The sequence below is a fragment of the Penicillium concentricum genome, assembly GCF_028827145.1.
Source record: "Penicillium concentricum strain IBT 3081 chromosome Unknown utg000006l_segment0_segment0, whole genome shotgun sequence".
Classification (NCBI taxonomy): domain Eukaryota; kingdom Fungi; phylum Ascomycota; class Eurotiomycetes; order Eurotiales; family Aspergillaceae; genus Penicillium; species Penicillium concentricum.
This window is the reverse complement of record NW_026622759.1, coordinates 2004650-2026146: the sequence shown is the minus strand read 5'-3', so window position 1 is coordinate 2026146 and position 21497 is coordinate 2004650. Positions and strand designations below refer to the sequence as shown.

The window sequence follows — 21497 nt, the reverse complement described above, 5'->3', positions numbered from 1 at the left end:
AGATTGGGTGTTCGGCTATTTATTCCATCGCTATTGTGTTAATCGATATTTCCCCCACACCGAGATTGCCGAGGGAAATGGGTAACTCACGCTGTGTCTTCCATTCTGGCAGACCGCAGATTGTCGATGATCCAATTGGTTTGGGTCTTTTGTAGATGCACCTCCCATGAGACATTCGATTACCCCAATCGCGAATTTCCTGCTCCAAGATCGGCAAGTTATGACAATTCACTGGAAGCCATCCGGTAGCCGTAGGCTGGATCAGTAGTGCAAGGACATTCAAAACCCAGAACTTGCTGTTACTGCTTCTTCCGGGGCAATTTAGGCTGCTGTCGTAGGATCTTATCACCCTGTCGATAAATGGATGCAAGGGACGAGTGATATCGGCGATTCGGAATAAACCCGTAAGAAGGGGAGTATTAAAGATCCCGCCAGTATACTCATGCTCAGGTCTCAGACCAGATCCCGTGTCTACGACGTGGTATGCCATGCCTCCAACAGAGTCCGAGTGGAGATACAGACCCCAGTAGAACTCATTGGGCTCGGGTGGTTCTTGACGGGCTTGGAGAATGACATATAGTCCGCCGACTTTGAGATCTGCAAGAGACATTTCGAGATGATTGGCTGATGCTCGGGATCTTCGATATCGGGCTTGTTGGCACTTTGCTTCGTCTCGCCAGGCGTTGGGTAGGCACGAGTTGGGTAGCGGTTATTCTATCTTCACGATCGAGGCATTACGGTGATTTCTTCAGAGGTACTTAAATCTCAGACAGATTGGACACGTTGTGTTAATTGCACTCTGCTCATGTGCCCAGGCACTTGTACCCCCATGGCCTGTTGCACGTCGAACGAGATTGGTAATTCTTCAGGTCCCTAGTTAAGTCAAGTGCAATTCAATTCCGAGGACATTTTTCTTTGCTAATGAGCAACTATGGGGCAACATGTGTAGGAGTACTAGGTTCTAACCGGATATTTTTTTCTCCTACGCCAGCTACAATTCCGAGTTCACATTTCTCGATCTGGCTTGTATCTGCACAAAATGACTCAACATCGATGGTTTCCCATGCCCCTTTTTAAATCCCACTCGATCGTTGGCAGATACGTGCTGTGGGGTCACTCCACACTATGCAACGGGTTTCGTTCTAGAAACTTATTTTAGTATGTATCACGTTTGTGTGACCTGGGTACATTTGTCAGATATTGCACTACCAATAGTCGTTCCTATCACATCTCTTTATGCGGCTCATTCTTATCATCTCATAGTTCCTTCTAAGCGCTACCTCGAAACACAATCCCTCGTACTACTTGCCGAATGCTGACAGATGCATGGTCACCAGAGTCGTGATCAATCACAGCACGTCCGTTTGACAGATCATATCAGGATCGGCCCACATTGGAAATCAAACGGATGCAGCCTTACTGATTATCCGATCTCTAAGAATAATCTATGGAATACTCCGTACTGAAATTTGAATGTTGATTAACGGAATTTGATCTCGATTATTTTACTTGAGACATTTGTTCGAGCTGATGAGAGGTAAGGAATTAAGCTCCAGTCATCCATGGGAAGGAATCAACAGGAGTCGCCCCTAAGTCAAGAGAGGCATCGCGCCCGGGAAAGAACCGTGGACAGAATCTAATTATTTTTTTATTTTTGCTTCAACATCCCTAGAAGTCAATAATTGGCAAGTCAAAGAGTATGAAAGTATGAAGTATGTTATAGATGATCGTTACCTAGGTCGAGGTGATCCACACCCAAATGTGACTCTGTACGCATCCTTCGAGATCCAAGTTTCAAGTCGCGGGGTTTCTGTCAAGATAAAAAAAATATAAGCAGTTTATAAGCAGCCGTTAGGAATAGTCGAAGAAGAAACGAAGTGCAGGGAATGGTACGGATCAAACTCCCGATCTGCACCTTTGCATCTGTCAAAAAAAAAAACGGCGTGACTCAGACTTTAGTAGGGCATACGGGATAAGTAAAAAAAAAATTAGCTGATCAGCATCAAACGCTACGATGATTTGGTTATGATGAGGGTCCCAAAAGTGGGATGTTGGTGAGAATAGGAATTTTTCCGATGTATCCAATCACCAAAAGTGACAGAGGTGATTATGTTGCAGCGGGATGATGCAATGATGCAAGGCGGGCGTCTAGCTGCAAGCCATCCAGGGTAGTCTAGGCTTTATAATATGCGGTGTCGAGCTATACAGTCTTGGTGCCCAACATCAATTGCTATCCAAATTGCATGTTATTCTAACTTGTATATAGGCGGACATGTAGGCCGATGCCCTAAAAGCGCCAAAGAGGGACCCATCTCCACCGGGACGGCAGATCCACTCTGGAGGAACTGTCTTGACTTTCTGTATGGTACAGATTTTATGGCCAGTCCATAGACAAGACAGAGAGGTAAGCGATAATTGTAAACTTAGTATAGATTGCAAGTAAAAGGAGAAGGCGTAAGATAATCTCCGCTATATATTGTTGTTAATTGCACGTTCCTCGATGGGTCCGTGGCTTAAGCCAATCAATCCTCTAGTAGAGATACAATTTAGTAGCGTACCAAAGTCATATATTAGCATGGAATGCAAAGAAAGGAGAAGTTGAGGACAATGACAACAACATTGTTATATAGATCGGACAATAAGAAGCAATAGAAGAATATAAAATATAGAATATAAAGCATAGAAATGTCAAATAATACAAAAGGAAATATATAAAAGCAATCTACTCAATGGCGCGCATGTCCCCTTTTTCTGACCCAATCACCCATTTTCTCCCCACTATCTCCTGAATTTCCCTTCGCCCCTTCTTTCCCTTCCTTCTTTTTTTCTGTTTTCAACAGATCTCTTTGTTTTATTATTTTATATCTTACCCCAGACCTTCGAAATTAATTCTCGAAGAGAAGAACCTTGGAAGGGTCTCCATTTATTTTCTTCCCGTTCCAACCTCCGAACTCCCCCTAATTCTCCCTTTGTTTTTAACATTAGGTGCATTTTTCACTTTAAATTGTCTTGCGATCCCTTTCTTATTTCTTTAATATCTCCTTTTTCTTCATTTGCTCTATTTGAAACTCATAATGGCCTCAAAGGTGAGCTTTTTTATTCTGTGGTACCACGTCTGTTCCAACAGCTAACCCTTATTTATCCACAGTTCCTAAGAGAATACAAGCTGGTGGTTGTCGGCGGTGGTGGTGTCGGCAAGTCCTGCTTGACCATTCAACTGATCCAGAGTCACTTCGTGGACGAGTACGATCCAACAATTGAAGGTGAGAGCACGAAACCCCTGTTGCATCAGCCGCGCGGATCATATCGCGTCTCCCCAGGGGTACCTAACCCCCGTCGAAACAACATAGCTGATTCGGAACCTTCTTCCGCCTACAGATTCCTACCGCAAGCAGTGTGTGATCGATGATGAAGTCGCTTTGTTGGATGTCCTGGATACAGCAGGTCAGGAGGAATACTCGGCTATGCGAGAACAATACATGCGAACCGGCGAGGGATTCCTTCTCATCTACTCCATTACATCGCGCCAATCCTTCGAAGAAATCATGACCTTCCAACAGCAAATCCTGCGCGTCAAGGACAAGGATTACTTCCCCATCATTGTTGTTGCCAACAAGTGCGATTTGGAAAAGGAGCGTGTGGTCTCTGAGCAGGGTATGTCCATCTCTACCTCCAGCCTCCCCTGAAACTCTCTTGAAATCTCAACACAATCCCGAATCTGAATTCCGAATTCCGCTAACCACTCACCTTGACAATAGAGGGCGAAGCGCTCGCCCGCCAGTTCGGCTGCAAGTTCATCGAAACCTCCGCCAAGTCCCGCATCAACGTCGAGAACGCCTTCTACGACCTCGTCCGCGAGATCCGTCGCTACAACAAGGAAATGTCCTCGTATCCCTCGGGCTCCGGCGCGTTCGGTGCCCGCGCACCAGAGGGCAAGATGGACGTGAGCGACCCCGACGAGAGCGCTGGCTGCTGCTCAAAGTGCGTCATCATGTAAAACACCAAAATGATCCGAATCGCGATACCCTCGAATCTCGTTCCGAAATACGGGAAGAGTTTCAAAGGATTTATACGTCCGAGTGCACACTTGGGAAAGTTGGATATGTTTACCTTTTGAATGGCCTTAATCTCTGCAACCGCCGATCACATGGGAAATACGGAGACTGCAAAAATTGCAACCTCGAAAAACAACCAGAAAAAAAATTACCAAAGAAAGTGGCATTGTCGTTTGTGTTACGGATGTTTGTGGGTTCTTCAACTCGCATTCTTGATGACTGCCGACCTTGACGCCCAACCTCGTCTCACGAAACATTTTGATTCCCCTTTTGTTGTCCGATTGCGTCTTTGTTTTAGTGCCTTTTTTATTACTTTACTCTTTGCGAAAGATCCCTGGTGTTTGTCTATCGCCTTTTATTATCATTATTCTTTGTCGCTCCAGACGACACGGCTGTCAATATATGTTCTTTCATGGCAAGGTGGATTGCTTTCCATCATTGTGGCATGTCCCTTGATTTTGAGGTCGTCCTGGTATGATTCTATCTAGTGCTGCGTACGATATATGCCCATCTATCACCAATAGTGTGATCCATCCGGTCCGATATCTTATATCAAGGTTCTCATATATGTTGACAAGGTTCCTCCTTTGCAAGGCTATGACAGATAGATCATGGGGTGTTATTAGGAATCTCGCTTATAGCTTCATGTGATAATCTAGCCTGGTCAATATTTACATGTTTGACTCTGAAATATACATGTCGAATTGCTATGCTCAATGTGCTATGCGTGTTTCAAACATCGCAGTCTACATATGTAATGAACAATCTACTGACTGAAAACCTGCTCCGAGTCGGACGGAACATCCAACTCGTCCTCTTTAGTAACCAGCTTACCCTGAACATTCTCCTCAACCTCACTAACCAGCGACTCCATGTATTCCTTATCCGCCCCGACCAAAGTAACAGTATTGCGCTTTTTACCCCAACGCGGATAGCTGCCAACCTTGATCCCCCGAGGCTCAACCTTAGCCGCAAGCTCAGTCAGGTATGGCGCCACCGCACTCTCAGGCAACGGCGTGCTGACCATCAAGCGGAACGTCCCCTTGCCCTCGGGGTCAGTCAAACGGGGAATAAGATAAGGCTTCAAGTTCTGGAGCAGACGCTCGAAGAGCCGCGGTACACCGGGTAAGATGTGCACGTTGCCGTTCACCACCGCGACCGGCACCCACAAGTCATCCGCGACGAACACGGCCTGTGACTCAGCGGAGACCTCGGGGTCGAAGGGCAGCTCGACCATGCGCAGTTTGGCGGTTAGGCCTGGTGAGGGTGTCTCCCAATCGAAGTTTAGTTGCATGGGGTGAGGCTTGGAGAGACGCTTCATGCGCTCGAAGGCCGGCTGGTGCAATGCCAGCTTCAGGTTGAAGGCCTTGGCGATTGCGGAGTATGTGATATCATCGTGTCTGTAAACGGGGGTCTGTGTGTTAGTTGTGGGTTTGTATGAAGTGTTGCGTTGCTTGAGCGCTGTCGGCGTAGATGTGTGTCGCATGATGCGGAGAAACTAGGGATGGGGGGTTGTTGTACGCACGTCGGCCCAATTCCGCCACTGGTAACGACAAAGTCATAGCGGGAGCTCATGCGTCGTACGGCTTCGATTATATCCTCTTCGTCATCGGGGACGACCTCCACTCGCTTCAGTTCGATGCCGAGCGAGAAGCAGAACTTGGCTAGGTACGGCGAGTTGGTGTCGATGGTCTAGGGGTGGAGGTAATGTCAGAATCATTCTTCCCATGCAGAATTCTGTGAATATCTCTAATTACCTTTCCACCAAGAACTTCATCGCCGATAATGAGGCATGCTGCCGTGTGGATGGGCTTGAGCGCGGCTGATGTCATCGCGAACGGACCTGAGCGAGGGGCCAGAGACGGGGTCGAGAAGGAGGGACTGGTTGGACGATATGGACTGAATGGACGGAAGTGTCGAGTCAGTAAATTCAGTCGGTTGAGCATGAAGATATAAGTGTAGGGAATTTGGGATATGGATTGTTCAAAGCGTGGAGAAAGTGAAGTGGGGGAACAGGGACACTCCGCCCGCATTTCCAACCTTTCCAGCTTTCTCCGTTTTTCAAGTTGAACATATTCAGTATCATCTTTATTCACATTATTAGCGCTAGACTCAGCACTTTAGTTTCCTTGCCTTCGCTGCGTATCCCACAGTGAACGCCCGAAATGGTGAGGCATCTTTCCGCAGGTTGATTGGCATAGGCCATGCGAACTGCTCGCAGATTTCCCCCATCAGGCGCTGACTTGTGGTAGTCTGATTCACGACTATATTCGTTCTCTCCCGAGACCAAGGAGAAGCTGCGCAAATTCCGTCTGGGCACATCGAGAGCCAAGGACGCGCAAGCTATCATCTGTATGGGCCCCTAAACCTGTGCTTTCCCACGTCTCTCATGCACTTGGATCGGGCTATATAGCACTTACATAGTGCCAGTCGTGACCACACCGGTATCTTTGCTTGCGTCTCAAGCTGACTGTGGCACACGATAGATATCATTGATACAAAGACCCAGGAGATCCGGCCGCAAGACGATGAGGTCTACTCCAAGATGGAAGATCTGGCCGATGATCTTCCCGAATCCTCACCGCGATTCATTCTGCTCAGTTACCCAATGACCACCGTAAGTTGTCTATCAAAAATACAGACCCGATCCGACCCACGACATACGTACTAAACGAGATATGCACCCACAGAAAGACGGACGTCCCTCAGTCCCATATGTCCTCCTCTACTGGCTCCCCGAGAATTGCAACCCGATGCAACGGATGTCGTATGCAAATGCAGTGGAGTTGATGCGCACCAGTGCCCAAGTTAACCGGGTGATTGAGGTGGAGGCCGATGAAGATATCATCGACATCAAGTCCAAGCTGACTGGGTCGGATTAAGGCATCCAGGCTAGTAAATGCATCCCTTGATTGGAGAGCATGTCCGTTGGTGGATTGAGCATATACCCAAGGCGTGGGATTTGTATAGGCGTTTTTCTTTTTTTTTTTTTTTTTTTTCTGGCGAAATTGCTGGATCCTATTGGTTTGGAAATGCCGCCCACACAGAAATACCCTAGGTGTCGAATGTACTTCTGGAATTCGAAATCTGACATGCGCTTGACTGCTCAGACTAATTTCCCGGGATCTCATGCTGTCGTCGATCACACAGGAGCCTGGGATGGAATTTGTGATCTGTCAACCCAGATAAATGTTAACGGTGCGGTTCGTACAACCCCCCGCTAGTGGTAGATCTCACGAGCTATGTACTTCGTACTCCAAGGTTTCCTTGTTTTGAGTTTCCCAACGAGAATGGCCAAGGCCTGTCATTCGGGGATGCCGATGCTCTGGGCTCAGCTGGCCTACGTTGCAGTCAGTTGATACTCTATGGCCCAGGTCTTGACCGCACGCTTGTAATGGTTTTTGGTTACCGTTACCAGCCCTCGTTCACGAATAGCCAGTCCTTCTGCCCGGAGGGGCGATGTGCCCAACATCTCGCCAGCTAGACCATCGATAGCCGCCAGCCACAGATGAACACCTAGGCTGATGGATACAACTAAACCTAATGCCCACTAGTGAATCACCCCAAGCTATCCGGTGCAAAATCTCTTCAATCTCACAAGACTTTTGGAAGTCGACGATCATCTTCGTAGCCGTAGCTCATACGCTCGTATAATTCCGCTGGTCCCGCCGTGTATGTGGCCGGTGAAAAGGATTCCGGGTGTTTTGATTGATACAATTGGGCTTGTTCTTGTTCACTTACAATGTGTGGATTGAAGTGGGCATGCAATATATCTGGCAGTGATTGATTGGTCTCCCTGCAAAATGTGATCGCCCACTACGAGATGCCCTTTCTCTCCACCGTTCACGAAACTCCTCTTTTCTTGTTTACTTGGAATTTAGTAGGCTTAGTGTCTGTGCAGGCCGAACGGTCTACAAAATTCCACTGTAGGATTGAATCTTGTCAAGATATAGTTTACTACATGTGAAAAGTCAAAGATCCTTTACAATGTGTGCAATTTATAGATACCATGTTACTGGCTCTTAAATTGTCTTTTCATTCCAATAATTTCAAAAATTTACACCGTGTACTAATACCAATGCAATTCACGCTTTATAGTACCAACGGGGTGGTACGAGGGCCGGAATCCCGACATATAGAATGGCGGTGGCAAGGCGGGTGTGGCATCCGTGCCCAGGTGCGTATTACCGGGGCCATTGCCCTGGGTCAAGTAATGCATATTTGGAACAGCGATATGCAGTCTATGTAAGCGAGAGCGACAAGCTATCTAGACGGGTTGGAAGAATGCCAATGGAAAGTATACAAGTGTAGAGTACGGGGTGGTCATATGGCAGATAGGAGGCTACATAGTATCCCGAGTTACGGTGTACAAGATATAGTATACGATGTACAGTAAACCATATGTATGGGTTCTATTCCGTGTATCAAACTGTGCAGGTCTATAATCCCGTGGACATGGGACGGGTCATGCCTACTGCATGCAGAAGGCTCGGGATAAGTACAAGGAGTATCGCTGTTCCAGACATATGTGATTGTACGGTCTATGATTTTCATCCAGAATATATATACTCTATAATAATAGTATTTAATATCTTAGAGGTTATGGTCCATGCTATACCCAGGTCCAGCGATCCGACCACCCTGATGAGCCCACATTTGGCCCACTTAAAACCCAGAGGGAAATTTATTTCCTTAGAATAATTATTTGCTTTTCCCCGAGGGGGCTGGCTCCGGATTTTATAGAAAAAAAAACATTGCCATATTCATCATCAATTTTCAATGCCCACTTTCCATTGCAGGGGTTGAAAACTGACAGGCTAAGAAGGACAATGGGAAACCGTTGAGAGATAAAATCCCAAAATTATCAACGGCTCAGTTAGTCTGCAGTAGTTGCAGTAGTGCATACCCTCGGGTCGAAGTTCAACTCCATTCTCCTCCCTTTTTCTTTTCTTTTTTATTTATTTTAGTCTTGGATTTCCTCATTTGCAGACATATTATTGTAAATCATTTTATGTACTCCATAGGCTGACGAACTGCTGTTTATACTTTGCGCTTTGGGATCCCTGTGTCATGCATCATGCATCCATCCCTTCTGGTCCAATGGCCGGAGAGATCCCCGTGTGTCAGGTTCTTTTGCCACCCTTCGGTGCTAGACGGATTTTGCATTCTTCACAGTGTTATCAATACTTTAGTCAGCACTATAAAGAGCGCTACCGTAAACACGGGAAAGACGTCCTAACAATAAGTTATACCAAGGTACGGAGTATGGAGTACGTGCTTATCTCCAGTACCAATCCCTTTATGTTGTACAATTGTAGTACCTCGTACTGCATACTCCGTACAAGTTAGTATAATACACAAAGGCTGTGAAGAAACCAAACTCAAAAGTTCACGATCTCCGCGGCAATTCAAATCCCGGTTTCAAAGGGAACTCATTCCTCCTGATCGACTACAATGGTGAAGAAATTAAAGACATGCTCATCAATATGTCGACTATTCCCCCCTCCCGATCCGCTCCCGCCAATAAGTCTGTTTTTGGAATGGTCGGGATGGCGGGTGCTGCCGTGGGGAGACCAGAGGATGTCAACTCCCGGTGTCCCCACCCTTGGACACCTTTGGACCCAAGGGCTTTGCATGCCACATCGGTCAACCGCCGGGGATGGAAGACTACATAAGTGTATGTACTTCACCTGGGCATATTTTTGTACTTTTGTGAACATGACGAAACACGAACGTTGCCCCGTGAAGGTCCAGGACGGGATGCCAGAGGAACCAATGACGTGCCAAGAAACAGGGGGGCCCCGTGTCTGGTGTGCTATTATGTAGCCAGTAAAATAATACGCTGGTCTCGGATATGAGTTACAGAGAGAATCTCCTGAAGCCACTTTCGAGGCCAAAGCCATTGCAAGTGTTCGGGTTGGAGGAAAAAGAGTGGAGAGTGCACATCAGAGACTAAATGGGAGATGTCAGAGTTACCACTATGACCAGTTATCATATGGTACATGATTCTCGGTATCTTCCTATAATGGTTAGTATGAAGTGATACTTTTACCCATGTACTAATTCGCCCAATAAACTGAATAAAAATAAAAATAAAAATAAACCATTTCAAGGCAAATTCAATACAAAAATGTAAAAATAAAATTGAAATAAAATATTCCCAAATCCGAATCCACAGAACCACAGTATCGGAATCCCCACGTCTGAGCTTTAGACCTTATGTACCTCTTTATATTCTCTATAATTGGGTCCCTTTCCCTATCTTCTGGAAATCCTCCGGTCCACTTTGATATTCTTCACACATATTTTGTATGGTACTCGACATATCAAAGCATTTGCCATTACATTCTAGTGCGAATAATGTCTCATGACGGTCCTCGCGAAGACAAGCCTGAGGGCTTCTCTAAATACCTTAAGCGTATGAAGACTGTCCTCCGTCCTCGCTCAATGTCCAAACGACAATCTATGGCTCCTGAAACAGCCGCTCCAACCGAAACAACGTACGATATACAACAATCTTCTACTTCAAAATTATATACTAACATTGCCTAAATACAGGGCACCAAAGGTAGCATCACCGGCACCAACTCCTGCGCCAGCATCAGTGCCTGAACCAGCTCCGGCACCAGTACCAGCACTACCCCAGGATCTCAGCACAACAGGACCAGTCATGTACACCGACTTCAGAACGACTCAGAATGAAAAGGCACGCGCCCTCTTCGCCAAATATGGCCTGACCGTCGACACCAGCGAATGGAAGACACCAACCGACCTCCAGATAACCCGCGTAACCAAGCCAATCCGCATGCGAGTGCGCCGTACCTGCCACCGCTGCGAAACAACCTTCGGCGCAGACAAAGTATGCGTCAACTGCCAGCACACCCGCTGCACAAAGTGTCCCCGATACCCACCAACCCGCAAGGACGGCGAACCGACAACCCGCAAGCCCAAGGTCCCAGATGTCTACGTCTACCAACCCCGATTATTCCCCAGGACCTCGCACCTCAAGCTCAGCACTACCAAGGAAATTTCGCTCAAGATGCCGTCGCCCACGGGCGGCGCGGATTTCGTCCGTCGGCCGGTTCGCCAGCGAGTCCATCGCTCCTGTCACCTCTGCGCCTCGACCTTCATCCCCGGTTCCAAGGAATGTCCGAATTGCAGCCATGTGCGCTGCAAGATTTGTCCGCGGGACCCGGCTAAACTCGATAAATATCCTGATGGCTATGCGGGCGATGCGGATCCGCCCAAGCCTAGACCTGAGCGCACGTTCAAGAAGACTCGGCGCAGAGTCCATTATGAATGTCATGTTTGTCAAACTTGGTTCCAGGGTAATGCGGAGACTTGTTTGAAGTGTGGTCAGGCGAAGTGTGATGAAACTAGACGAATTCCGTACGTTTCGATATCAAACAACATATGTGATTTGGGATTTATAGCTAACATTTGATTTTTTTGCAGTCCTAAAAAGGTCAAACCAGAACCAAGCCCTGAGGTTCTCAAGAGCATTGAAGAGAAACTAGCAGCTATGGCGCTTGAACAGACACCGGACGCTGTTGAAGCGGCTTGATTGGAACACAGCATTGTCTACCCGATTTATCTTTACAACCAACACAATCCTTTATGATATCCCCCGTTTACCCCCACTGATTTAATCTACCACGTTATTTGATCCATCCCGATGATACTTTGTTATTTTTATATGCCGCCTACCAAGCAAGACAGAATATGCATAACATACACATACATTGGATGGTATTAACATCTGCACAATGTAAACTCATTTTACTCACCGGGATCGGATCAAGACTCTGCACCGGAAAACTACAAACGCCTCTTTTCCCTTACAAGGTTACACCTACCAGCGCATGCGCCCTGACATGGATCCCGATGATGTGTATGTTCCTATGACGCCCAGGGCATACGTGCATATCGTATATTACGCACTATATTTTAAACATATGTAAGTATGGCTTGATGTTGTGGAATAATATAATAGTCATAATATGAAATTCGGCGGCAAAGCCAGCGGACCTAAACCCGAAATTCCACAAAAATAGATCCCCAGTTTCCGTTTCCTGGGATATCAGACGTCATACAATACTTTGAATACAGAGACAACGCATTCCGATATACTTTTTCATGGAACTAAACGTTGCGCAAAGTACATACCGGAAACGCTTTCCACCAAAAAAAGGAACGATATCCCAAACCCCTAACGGCGTTTATTCCTAATCCACAGTGTCTAAAATATTTTAATTTCCTACGTCATGCCTTACTGCGGGGATCTGCATGTGCAATTGCCTCGTCCAAGTCTCCCTCGTGCCTACTTTCTGCCTTCTGCCTTCTATCTTCCATATTCCAAATCCCCTTACCCTGTTCCCCGGGACTTTATCTTAAAATGTGGCACGCCACGGAAGGTAAGCACCGGAATTCTTCCGGAGACCTAATTCGGCCGAAGACATACATCGTGCCACATTTGAAACGTAGAGTTCTAAAAGTATTTAGCGTAATACTTGAATGGAGCGGGAAACACAGCCCGTGTGGTTCCGTTTGGACGGTCCGAGCCGTTTTTTTTTTTTTTTATATATAGAATAGATTGGGAACCCAGTTGAGAGTGCATTTTGATAGGAAATTACCAAACATTTGGTACTACAGACAATCACAATATAGTTTGATTCTTTTCTCGGAATGGTGTTCATTAAAGGCCAAGGTCAGAAAATGCAATAGTGGGGCAAATAGGGAATATAGTATGGTTATTGGCCTGGAGAAAATCGCCCATAGCCGCTTATATTCCCGATGGCACTTTGAGTTCAGTGAGACTGTGGATTGGAAGGTTTGATGATTTGGATTTCTTTGACGCTTCTTGAGATAGCTTATCCATTTGATTTTTTTAGTCCAAATGGTCTTCATGATCTATATATGCTTTTGCTTTTTCGGCTTAAACAAAAGTACCCCCCTGTCACTTATCCCTTCCGCCGATCCCCTCAGCTGTACTAAGTATGTAAACTACTGCATAAAAATCGATAGACACGGCATAAGCTCCCGGAAGCCCGGGGAAGGCCACCCGCTGTCACAACGCATTATACAGATCCAGATTGTTGGATCACGGTGTTTGTCAAATCCCGAGGTCTGGACACGACTGTGAGGGTTCAGTCAAAAGTACTTTCTTTTAAGTTTTCGCATAAATCATCGGAGGATAATGCCGCCAATAAGTCAGGGGGGTCGCTTAGGGAGAGTGGACAACCCGGTTCCAGAACACCGGGAATTGAGCGGCTGGGGGGACGCCCTTTTTTTAAAAAAAAAGTATTAGTGGATGGGACTGGAATCCATTTCAACGGCCAACTAACCTAATAAAGAAACTAATGCGGTCCTTTTGTTTTTCAATGGTTTACGCTGTACTCCGTAATCCGTGGATGAAAATGTGGCTGGTCGAGACTTGCACGATCGACCCACTATTAGCACTGGAAAATAAGAAATAACAGTTCTACATGCTATGTGCAGTAGTCGCCACAGTTTGAAGTATGTGAGCTGCTGGTAGATCGTGGATCGACATATAGAGAACAGGCTGTCATGTTGGAGCGTTTGCCTAATGCCAGCCTTGCGTCAAAATGTAGCCAGTTCAATTCGGTTAGTGCTCCTACTACATCAAGATCTTGGCACGTCAATACCCACGATGTCGGATTGCACTATGCATTTGTACGGAGTACGGAGTACTCCGTCCCACTTTCTAGTTTCGGGGGGAATGTGTAATGTGTGGAATTGCACATCTTAGTTCCGTACGGACTACTCCGTACAGAGGCGTCTTTTTACTTCCTGTGGATGGTAGCTCGAAACACAAAATATGACAAATATAGGATTGGGAAGAGTCTAGATTATCTCCAAACTGTCGTTGCCAAAGTACCGGGTTGAAGAATCGGAGCTGTCGTATCTTTAGGAAATTCTAACTGCCCATTCGAAGGATATATTTTCCTTAATCTACTTAAAGTTTATCTTCATGGATCAGAAGGCTGATTTAGAGTAGACCCTCTTACCTAGAGGGGTGTAGTATGTAGTCTCCTGAGCTTGGTGGATTTAGTTTCTACTAGTTTTACCCCTTGAGCCTTTTATGCATCTTTTGTTTTGATTGGCAATCTACAGGGTACGAGTACGAAGTAAATCGATGGAAGATCGGCTATCTTAGTTTCAAGGGAGATAGTCCAAACTAAAAATATGTACCTTCCCGATTTGGAAACCCTGGGGAAAACATGGGTGATGCCTTTCAATGTTCTTGTAAGATCTTCGACTGGTCACACTATTCTATATGTGCTCCATACCACGGCTGTGGATCACAGAGATTGCCGTCCCCTTTCGAGGTACATTAACACTTTACTTGCAAGGGCGTGAACTCCAAGTCACACCCCCATTTCAAGAATCCACATATTTATTATTCACAAAACATCACATCAATGCTAAACTCTGATCCTCCGACTTAGTTGCTCCGTCCCTGCAGACTTCTCAAAATCAACATCATTAACACGATCCACCCGACGACCCAAAGCCCGCCGAATAATCCAGTCCTTGCTATTAATCTCCTCTTCAACCTGACCATCCTCCATAACAGGAATCCGATCAGACCCCTCCAACCGACGCAATATCACACTATCCTCGGGTCGTGCAAAGTACACGAGACTATACCGCGTCGACTCAGCCTGCAGCCCCGGCGGTGCCACAATTCGGTGAATGTTCGATCGGAACAGCCCATTCGTAAACTTGACCATTGCATCCCCAAGATTTACAATAGCATGACCAGGAAGTGGTCTGACATAGACCCATTCGGCATCAGCACCGGGCGGTAGCACTTGCAGACCCCCCAGTCGGTTGAACAGAACCGTCACGCTTCCAAAGTCGGTGTGCTGGCCCATCGCGGTACGTCGGTCGTCTACTGGCTGTGGTGGGGCTTTGATAAACCGCACCTGGTCGCCGTTTACGGCTTGTTGTCGGTGCATATTTGATAGTGTGTCTTTTGGTAAGGCAAGTTGGTCGTTCAGAATGTCCAGAATTAGGGTTACGATTGCATGTGACCCGCGCATGAATGATCCTAGTAGGGTTCGGCTTTTATGCAGCGTCTCTGGTGCTGGGAGGGGATCACTGGTGCCCAAAATATCGTCTTTGGAAACCTGTAGATAGTTGTGTCAGCTGATGTGAAGGTACGGCTGGATGTGCTCAGGGCTGACGTACATTGTAGAACTCGTTCCGATCTAGATTCCCCTGCTTGTCAACCACCGCAGCTCCCTGCGCTTTGTATCCAAAGTACGAGTTCTGTCCGCTGAAGTCATACTGGCTTTTCTCTTCGAAGCTCAGCTCGAATAGTCTCTCGCCGACTTGGAACAGATTATCTGCGTCGCCGAGGAGTGATGAGCCTTGCTCTGAGTCTGATAGATCGAGATAGAAGAACCCAATGTCGGTAGATGCTTGGAATAGTCTTTCGTGCTCTGTGGGGTCACCCGCTAGCAGCTTTCCCAATGATAGTCGAAGAAGGGGTGCTGTAGAGACGTCCTCTGGGAAGGGTGGGATCCCAGGGAAGTTGTTGGGCATGTCCTTTTGGTCGGCCTGGGACTGCATGTTGATAGAAGCAAGATACGGGGAGTCAATAGTAGACAATAACTATCTCAACGTCTTTTTCAAATGTTGTATCACACTTCAACATGTGGCAGGAGTGTCGGCTTGCTATATATTCACCTCATAGATGATATATGCGGGGAAGCATCAAAGAGCCGAGGGACGATCTAAGCCTAATTAGGGGGTCTAGTATCCGAGAATATATCCGAATGTAGAAGATATAATATCAGACTTGAATCATGTTCAAATAATGTATATAAAAGTGGTACCTTTGATCTATACGGGCGACTAAGTATGCCACCCGAGATATCAGACATACAGAACATTTGAACAGCGTAGCAACGTTTCTTTCAGCAATAGCAAATCCTCATTAGACCCACTCCGACCAGTAAATCCAAGCGCGGCAAGGGCACCCATTGCCTCGCGATAACTCCGGAGTGTGATTGCCGATGATTGGCGTCTAACCAGCCTCGTGATGAACCCGTACGCGCGAAGGGTAATGCCCGAATATGGAAAACATCTCTGGTTCGTCAGGACTCATGGTGTCCTCCTCACATGCTTCAAAATCCAACATTGTTACAGCATTTGTTTCCAACTCATATAAGACATTATGCATCCCGGAGTCGATAACAATGGTTGACGCTCGCCTGAGGACCTTGATAGCCTTGTAAATCTCTGAACGTATGTGCTCCTTGACGCTTCCAGAAAGTTGGTTCCATTGTTTGTCGAGCCGTTCCCCATCAGCCTTTGTTATCACAATGATATAACCCTGGGGATGGATCGAAGAGCAACAGATCTTGCCGATGCTTAGTAGTGAGGGGAAAAAATCGAAACCAGCTGGACGTTGCGCATGGATGTTCTCATACGTCCTCGCTTCGTTAGCAAACCTATAGAACAAAAGGATTAGTGATTGAGATACTATGCTACAAGGACACAGCAATAGACTGTTCGACTCTAGACGGTGACCAGCATTTCGCGATGGCCGGTTTTCCATCCCATGTGACTTCATAAATCGCCTTGGCGGAGGATTGCTGGATAATCCTCTTGCAATTTACGAACGTCGTTGCAATACCGTCATCGTCCCCGTAAAGGATTGACGACGAGCCAAGCATGTCCGATATCTCCTCCTTGGTGCCGATTTGGTTCTGGAAAGCGGATGGACGGATGGACGCTTGGAGTGAAGGGCCCGTCGGAACGCGGAGCTAGGGTCTGATGTTAGGAGATTGCCGCTGTTATGACTGGAAAACTCACCTGGGCGATGTTGACGTCAGGGGGTTCAATAAATTTCCAATCTTTGGAAGCCACTACACCTAGCGCCAAGAAGCATTGCCGGAGACTGGGGTTCGATGCGTCTCTAGCAATCGGTAACGACATGTCAAAGTGGTAAGGAGCCGTTCTGCGAATGAAGACCGTCCACTCGTATGTCGACAAAAATCCAAACCTAAGCTTACTCGACCGCATGTACTTGATGAGTTGGGCTGAGGAACCTTTAAAAGGGTCGTAAATAAGGTTCAACTGGACTTAACAATGTGATGATGGATGCCGATTAACCGTTGATAGCCTTCGCGAATGGAATAGTCCTCAAGTTCAACTGTCCAGAAAGACTTGAGTTCTCCGACAGCCGCTGGGCGAGGTGGTCCCGTTGTGTTGAACATAGTGAATTCAGGCACTTGACTCGTGCCTGTTGGCCCTGCAGAGGACTGATAATCACTGAACTTCAAGTGGGAGAGGCAAGTAGTGGCAAACACTTTCGAAACTGGGTCACAGACATTCTTGGAGAACCTTCCGGTCAAACCAAGTTCGCTTCCAACGACGTAGCTTTCTGACACATCATCCGTGTAAGGGACAGGATGGCTAAGATCTAAAGAATCGGATGCTTCGAGAACATCCTGTTTAAAGCTCTGCCATTCATGGAAAACCCGTAACGAGATAATCTCAGATGAGTTGGAGACACAACGCGTACTGTTTATCTGGGTGATGGGAGGGACGGGTCGCAGAATTACCTCCGCCGCGGTCTCCATGACGGAGGCCCCGGAAAATAAATATGACATAGTGAAACTGCTGGTTCGTTTATAGGACGATGATAGTGTGGTGGAGCAAGGGGAAAAGAGATGGGAGAAATATTGTTGGTGGATGCGGAATCATGTTCAAATAATGACGGTCTGTCAGTACCCTCTATAGATCGCCATAGATCTGCATATCTTATCGGTGTGACATCAAATAATTTTTCTCCAACCTCCAACCACAAATTCCACGAATGCCCAACTCCCAGTCTCCTATCTACTGGCCCTAACAAAAAAAAAGCCTGCACAAAAGTCACACCCATATCCGAGATAACACAAAATGGCCTCATCGCCAGCCCCAAAAACTCACATCGCGCACACCCTACTCTCACGCGCCCACTCCCCAGACAGCGCAACACAACAATTCACCGAGCGCATCAAACAAAAACCCCTCTTCCTCCGTGCAACCTCCCCCTCAGCATCCGATAACCGCTCCCGACGCCGCCTCCACCGCCTCCGCAAGAAAGAATACTTCCTTCGCCACCAGAAGCCGCAACCGCTATCAGCGCGCGAAAAGCGCAAGTCCGGGGTGTACGACCTGCCCAAGGAAGAATGCAAATACGCCATTTTCAAGGGCCTGCATGAGCTGTGGGTTGGGTATATGCAGGAAATCCTGGATGTGAAGGGCGGACCACATGGACATGTTTCGCCGACGTCGCATGGAAGTAAGCTTGTCAGTGCGGATTACCATGGGGCTGAGGTTGAGGTTGTTAGGAGTGGGTGTGCTGGGAGGGTTGGCGCTAAGGGGATTGTGGTTCGGGATACGAAGTTTACGTTTGTTATTGTTACGGAGAAAGATGAGATGAAGAGTGAGTTTTGACGGGAGGGGCGATATTGGGATTATGCTGACTTGGTTCTGTTTTTACAGCTATACCGAAGGAGCATACTGTCTTCCGGTTTACGGTGCCTGTGCCTGTGTCAACAGTTTCTGAGGGCGCGCAGGATCAGCAGACTCAGTCTGATGATAAACCTCCAATGCCGTTGGTTTTCGAGTTGCATGGAAATCAATTCGAGAATCGGTCTGTGGACAGAGCTAATAAGAAGTTCAAGTGGAGGAACGTCGATTACATTTGAGACGGTGGTCATTATGTCTGGTTTTTGTCAATTTACTACTGATGGAATTGACTGTCAATCGTGAAGCGGCCTCGAAGGTTGCAAGTGCCCCCTGCCATAAAAGCTGATACATGTGCTCCGAATAGCCGTGAGTCTTTGAGATTCGCGCTTCATGTCCATACTGCGGACACACGCCAGTGTTCTATGAAGCTAGACTCGTTCTTGTTTCATCACGCCCACTGAATGATACCACAGTGTGGCATTCCAACGCGAAAAGGGACCATATCCCACATGACAAAGGACAGAGCGCCGGAACACAAAGTTTCAGCTGGAATAACTCATCAAGTCGTCGGGGAGGATAGTCAATTAGAATAACGATGTTTATGAATAAATTTTACCACATCAGTTGGCTAGAGATGTCTCACAGGCCAAATATACCATTTAACTACGACATAATACTATAGATTTACCAAGATAATCAGTGTAATGTGTAAATGTTTATTTGATGCAGAGTTTTCTGCGAATGGATTCATGGTCACATGGTATGCTGTATCGAGCCGGGCAATGCACGAATAGACCAGAGGTATAACAACCCTTCTTGGCCGCATGATGTTTGCCCTCCCGAGCCTCCGACCTGAGTCGCTAGAAGACGAGCCCCAACGATAGCCTCGCTGTCAAGGTAGACCACCTTTGGGGAGGGGATATCATCTGTATCTTTATTGATCGAAGATGATCCAAATCACCAGTGACATAGTTTCCCCCTAGATTCAATGAGACCAGGCACAGTTGAAAGTCGTGCATCTGGTTCAAGGAACCCGAAGGCAGGCAAGAACGACCCGGGAGCGTGGTGCATGAGCCATGCCATCCTTGCAAGGACAAATCAAGGCCATAAGCCTGATAAATGGTAGATCAAAACAAATGAAGGATATAAACCCCTTCACGTCCTTCATCCCTCACATTCCAGCCCATTCGAGACTGAAAGCACGCACAGTGTCCACACGATCAGCCTCCGAATCAACCTCATCGATTCCCTTCTGTGCTCCGCCGATCAAGAAACCCTTCTTCACACCAGTGCCCAGTCTGCCACCGACAACGAGATCCATTATATCGATACGTTGGTCCCAGTCGTAGGACACCACGAGGAAGTGCGAGTGGAAGCGCAGCGGGTCACCGGGGTAGGCCATGTACTGGCACCCGAAGCGCAGGCCGGGAGAGAGGAAGTATCCTTTGGAGTGGAGGTGGGCGAAGAGAGGATAGGAGGGTGGCACTGCGGGTGCTGAAAGGTGGGTTGATGGTGGAGGTGTGGAAAGAGGCGGGTAAGATGTTGCGGGCGTAATGGCTGTTGCAGCCTGAGGGGGTGCGCTCATCGAGCCGGCGGATGGAGACGATGAGGGGTCCTCTGCGTTGAAGAGGTCAACGATGGCAGCGTTCTTCGGCGACGGGGTCAAGGCGCCCTCATCAGGAACCGTAGATGTCTGAGCAGCAGCAGCAGCAGCAGCACCGGCTTTGGCCTTGGCTTTCTTTTCTTCTAATTTCTTCAATGTCTGTTCCCGGTTGCGCTCTTTGCGATCCGATTGGATGCGCGAGACATGCATGCCTTGGGATTCGAGGTCGCGGAGGTACCGTCTGCGATCCTCTTCTAAGAGGGTGTTCATGCCTTCGTGTGCCTTGGCTTCGTCTACGATGCAAGCTACACCCTTGTCCACTAACAGCCGTGCCTCCTCGGGCATCAGCTCGAGTGGGAGACCCAGGAAGACATTCTGCTGCGGGATCTGAGGCAGAGTCCCGATGAGCACACCGCAGATGTGATGCTCACGTCGCAGGTACGTCACGGCGTCAATTGAGAACAACAGATATCTACCGGATACATAGGAGATCGGAATAGGAAGGTCTGGTTGGAAATCCATTTTTTTCTTTCTGATTTGAGATTTGTGGGATTTTTCAAGAATTCTGTGGCAAGTACAGTTAGCGCTTGTCCAATATGCAAATATGCAGGTAGCCAGCAAGGTAAATTTGGGATCGCGATTCATTTTCCAGTACGTTTCTCAGCAAGCACTCAGTGACGTATCAAAGAGCTTCAGGGGATTGACAGATTGTAGTTAAATAATCATGCGAGTGGGGAGATGTGTGAAAGAGACGAGGGTTAGCTTACCATTAGAAAGTATTAAAGTGTCGTGAACATAAATCAAACACCCCAGGATCTTTGGATTTGACCAGCAAAGCCAGGGTTGATTGAAGAGAGAGAAGAGAAAAGCAAAAAAAAAACGAAGAAAAGGAAAAGCTGAGCTTATACGCTAACCCTATTTGGGAATAGTCCTTCTTGGCAAGCGAACTGCTAAACATCGTTGTTTATCATCATCTTCATTGGCATTCGTTGAGTATTCTATATTTCTTCTTTTATACTGCATCATGGGTTTCCTACTATTGCTGTTCCTGGTGTTCTTTGCACCCCTGCTCCTCTTTGTTGGTCAGTATCGCGCAGCATCCGAGACAGCTAGCCGCGGCCGCATTACTAACACCGAACAGCATGGCTTGCAGCTTCATCCTGCCTAGGGAATCGCCTCCGTTCTATGCGGCCAGGATTGGACGGATACGGAGCGAGCTACCTCCGCACAATGGCCAATTCCGGCCCTGCTATGTCCGAGCAGATCGAGATGGACGATATGCTATCAGAACCAGGGACCCAACGACACTTTGAGGAGGACGATTGAGTCTAGGGAATCACACCAAT

At 47.3% G+C, this 21497-nt stretch overlaps 11 protein-coding genes across 11 annotated transcripts; 6 read left to right on the top strand and 5 right to left on the bottom strand.

Moving 5' to 3' along the window:
• Window positions 1-19: 19 nt before the first annotated feature.
• On the bottom strand, window positions 20-610 carry N7517_010962 (uncharacterized protein; the record flags this gene model as incomplete). The annotated part of the gene is made up of 1 exon (XM_056728685.1): window positions 20-610. One exon carries the CDS (start codon window positions 608-610, stop codon window positions 20-22), a length of 591 nt encoding a protein of 196 aa, XP_056574500.1.
• Window positions 611-3074: 2464 nt separating this feature from the next.
• N7517_010961 (Ras family protein) lies at window positions 3075-3997 on the top strand (the record flags this gene model as incomplete). The annotated part of the gene is made up of 4 exons (XM_056728684.1): window positions 3075-3086; window positions 3149-3263; window positions 3379-3654; window positions 3759-3997. The coding sequence occupies 4 exons, from the start codon at window positions 3075-3077 to the stop codon at window positions 3995-3997; spliced, it is 642 nt and encodes a 213-aa protein (XP_056574499.1).
• An 824-nt stretch (window positions 3998-4821) lies between these two features.
• On the bottom strand, window positions 4822-6001 carry N7517_010960 (flavin adenine dinucleotide pyrophosphatase; the record flags this gene model as incomplete). Its single annotated transcript, XM_056728683.1, has 3 exons — window positions 4822-5455; window positions 5581-5747; window positions 5813-6001. The coding sequence occupies 3 exons, from the start codon at window positions 5999-6001 to the stop codon at window positions 4822-4824; spliced, it is 990 nt and encodes a 329-aa protein (XP_056574498.1).
• A 219-nt stretch (window positions 6002-6220) lies between these two features.
• N7517_010959 (GMF family protein) lies at window positions 6221-6937 on the top strand (the record flags this gene model as incomplete). Its single annotated transcript, XM_056728682.1, has 4 exons — window positions 6221-6223; window positions 6308-6407; window positions 6542-6672; window positions 6746-6937. The coding sequence occupies 4 exons, from the start codon at window positions 6221-6223 to the stop codon at window positions 6935-6937; spliced, it is 426 nt and encodes a 141-aa protein (XP_056574497.1).
• Window positions 6938-9541: 2604 nt separating this feature from the next.
• N7517_010958 (uncharacterized protein) lies at window positions 9542-9730 on the top strand (the record flags this gene model as incomplete). Its single annotated transcript, XM_056728681.1, has 1 exon — window positions 9542-9730. One exon carries the CDS (start codon window positions 9542-9544, stop codon window positions 9728-9730), a length of 189 nt encoding a protein of 62 aa, XP_056574496.1.
• A 685-nt stretch (window positions 9731-10415) lies between these two features.
• N7517_010957 (uncharacterized protein) lies at window positions 10416-11619 on the top strand (the record flags this gene model as incomplete). Its single annotated transcript, XM_056728680.1, has 3 exons — window positions 10416-10555; window positions 10614-11444; window positions 11511-11619. The coding sequence occupies 3 exons, from the start codon at window positions 10416-10418 to the stop codon at window positions 11617-11619; spliced, it is 1080 nt and encodes a 359-aa protein (XP_056574495.1).
• A 2881-nt stretch (window positions 11620-14500) lies between these two features.
• Window positions 14501-15653, bottom strand: N7517_010956 (putative oxidoreductase, 2OG-Fe(II) oxygenase family; the record flags this gene model as incomplete). The annotated part of the gene is made up of 2 exons (XM_056728679.1): window positions 14501-15208; window positions 15270-15653. The coding sequence occupies 2 exons, from the start codon at window positions 15651-15653 to the stop codon at window positions 14501-14503; spliced, it is 1092 nt and encodes a 363-aa protein (XP_056574494.1).
• Window positions 15654-16110: 457 nt separating this feature from the next.
• On the bottom strand, window positions 16111-17671 carry N7517_010955 (uncharacterized protein; the record flags this gene model as incomplete). Its single annotated transcript, XM_056728678.1, has 4 exons — window positions 16111-16537; window positions 16578-16852; window positions 16902-17137; window positions 17194-17671. The coding sequence occupies 4 exons, from the start codon at window positions 17669-17671 to the stop codon at window positions 16111-16113; spliced, it is 1416 nt and encodes a 471-aa protein (XP_056574493.1).
• Window positions 17672-17993: 322 nt separating this feature from the next.
• Window positions 17994-18787, top strand: N7517_010954 (RNase P/RNase MRP complex subunit; the record flags this gene model as incomplete). The annotated part of the gene is made up of 2 exons (XM_056728677.1): window positions 17994-18522; window positions 18582-18787. The coding sequence occupies 2 exons, from the start codon at window positions 17994-17996 to the stop codon at window positions 18785-18787; spliced, it is 735 nt and encodes a 244-aa protein (XP_056574492.1).
• Window positions 18788-19719: 932 nt separating this feature from the next.
• On the bottom strand, window positions 19720-20673 carry N7517_010953 (tRNA splicing endonuclease subunit SEN34; the record flags this gene model as incomplete). Its single annotated transcript, XM_056728676.1, has 1 exon — window positions 19720-20673. One exon carries the CDS (start codon window positions 20671-20673, stop codon window positions 19720-19722), a length of 954 nt encoding a protein of 317 aa, XP_056574491.1.
• A 502-nt stretch (window positions 20674-21175) lies between these two features.
• N7517_010952 (uncharacterized protein) lies at window positions 21176-21477 on the top strand (the record flags this gene model as incomplete). The annotated part of the gene is made up of 2 exons (XM_056728675.1): window positions 21176-21233; window positions 21293-21477. The coding sequence occupies 2 exons, from the start codon at window positions 21176-21178 to the stop codon at window positions 21475-21477; spliced, it is 243 nt and encodes an 80-aa protein (XP_056574490.1).
• Window positions 21478-21497: the final 20 nt, after the last annotated feature.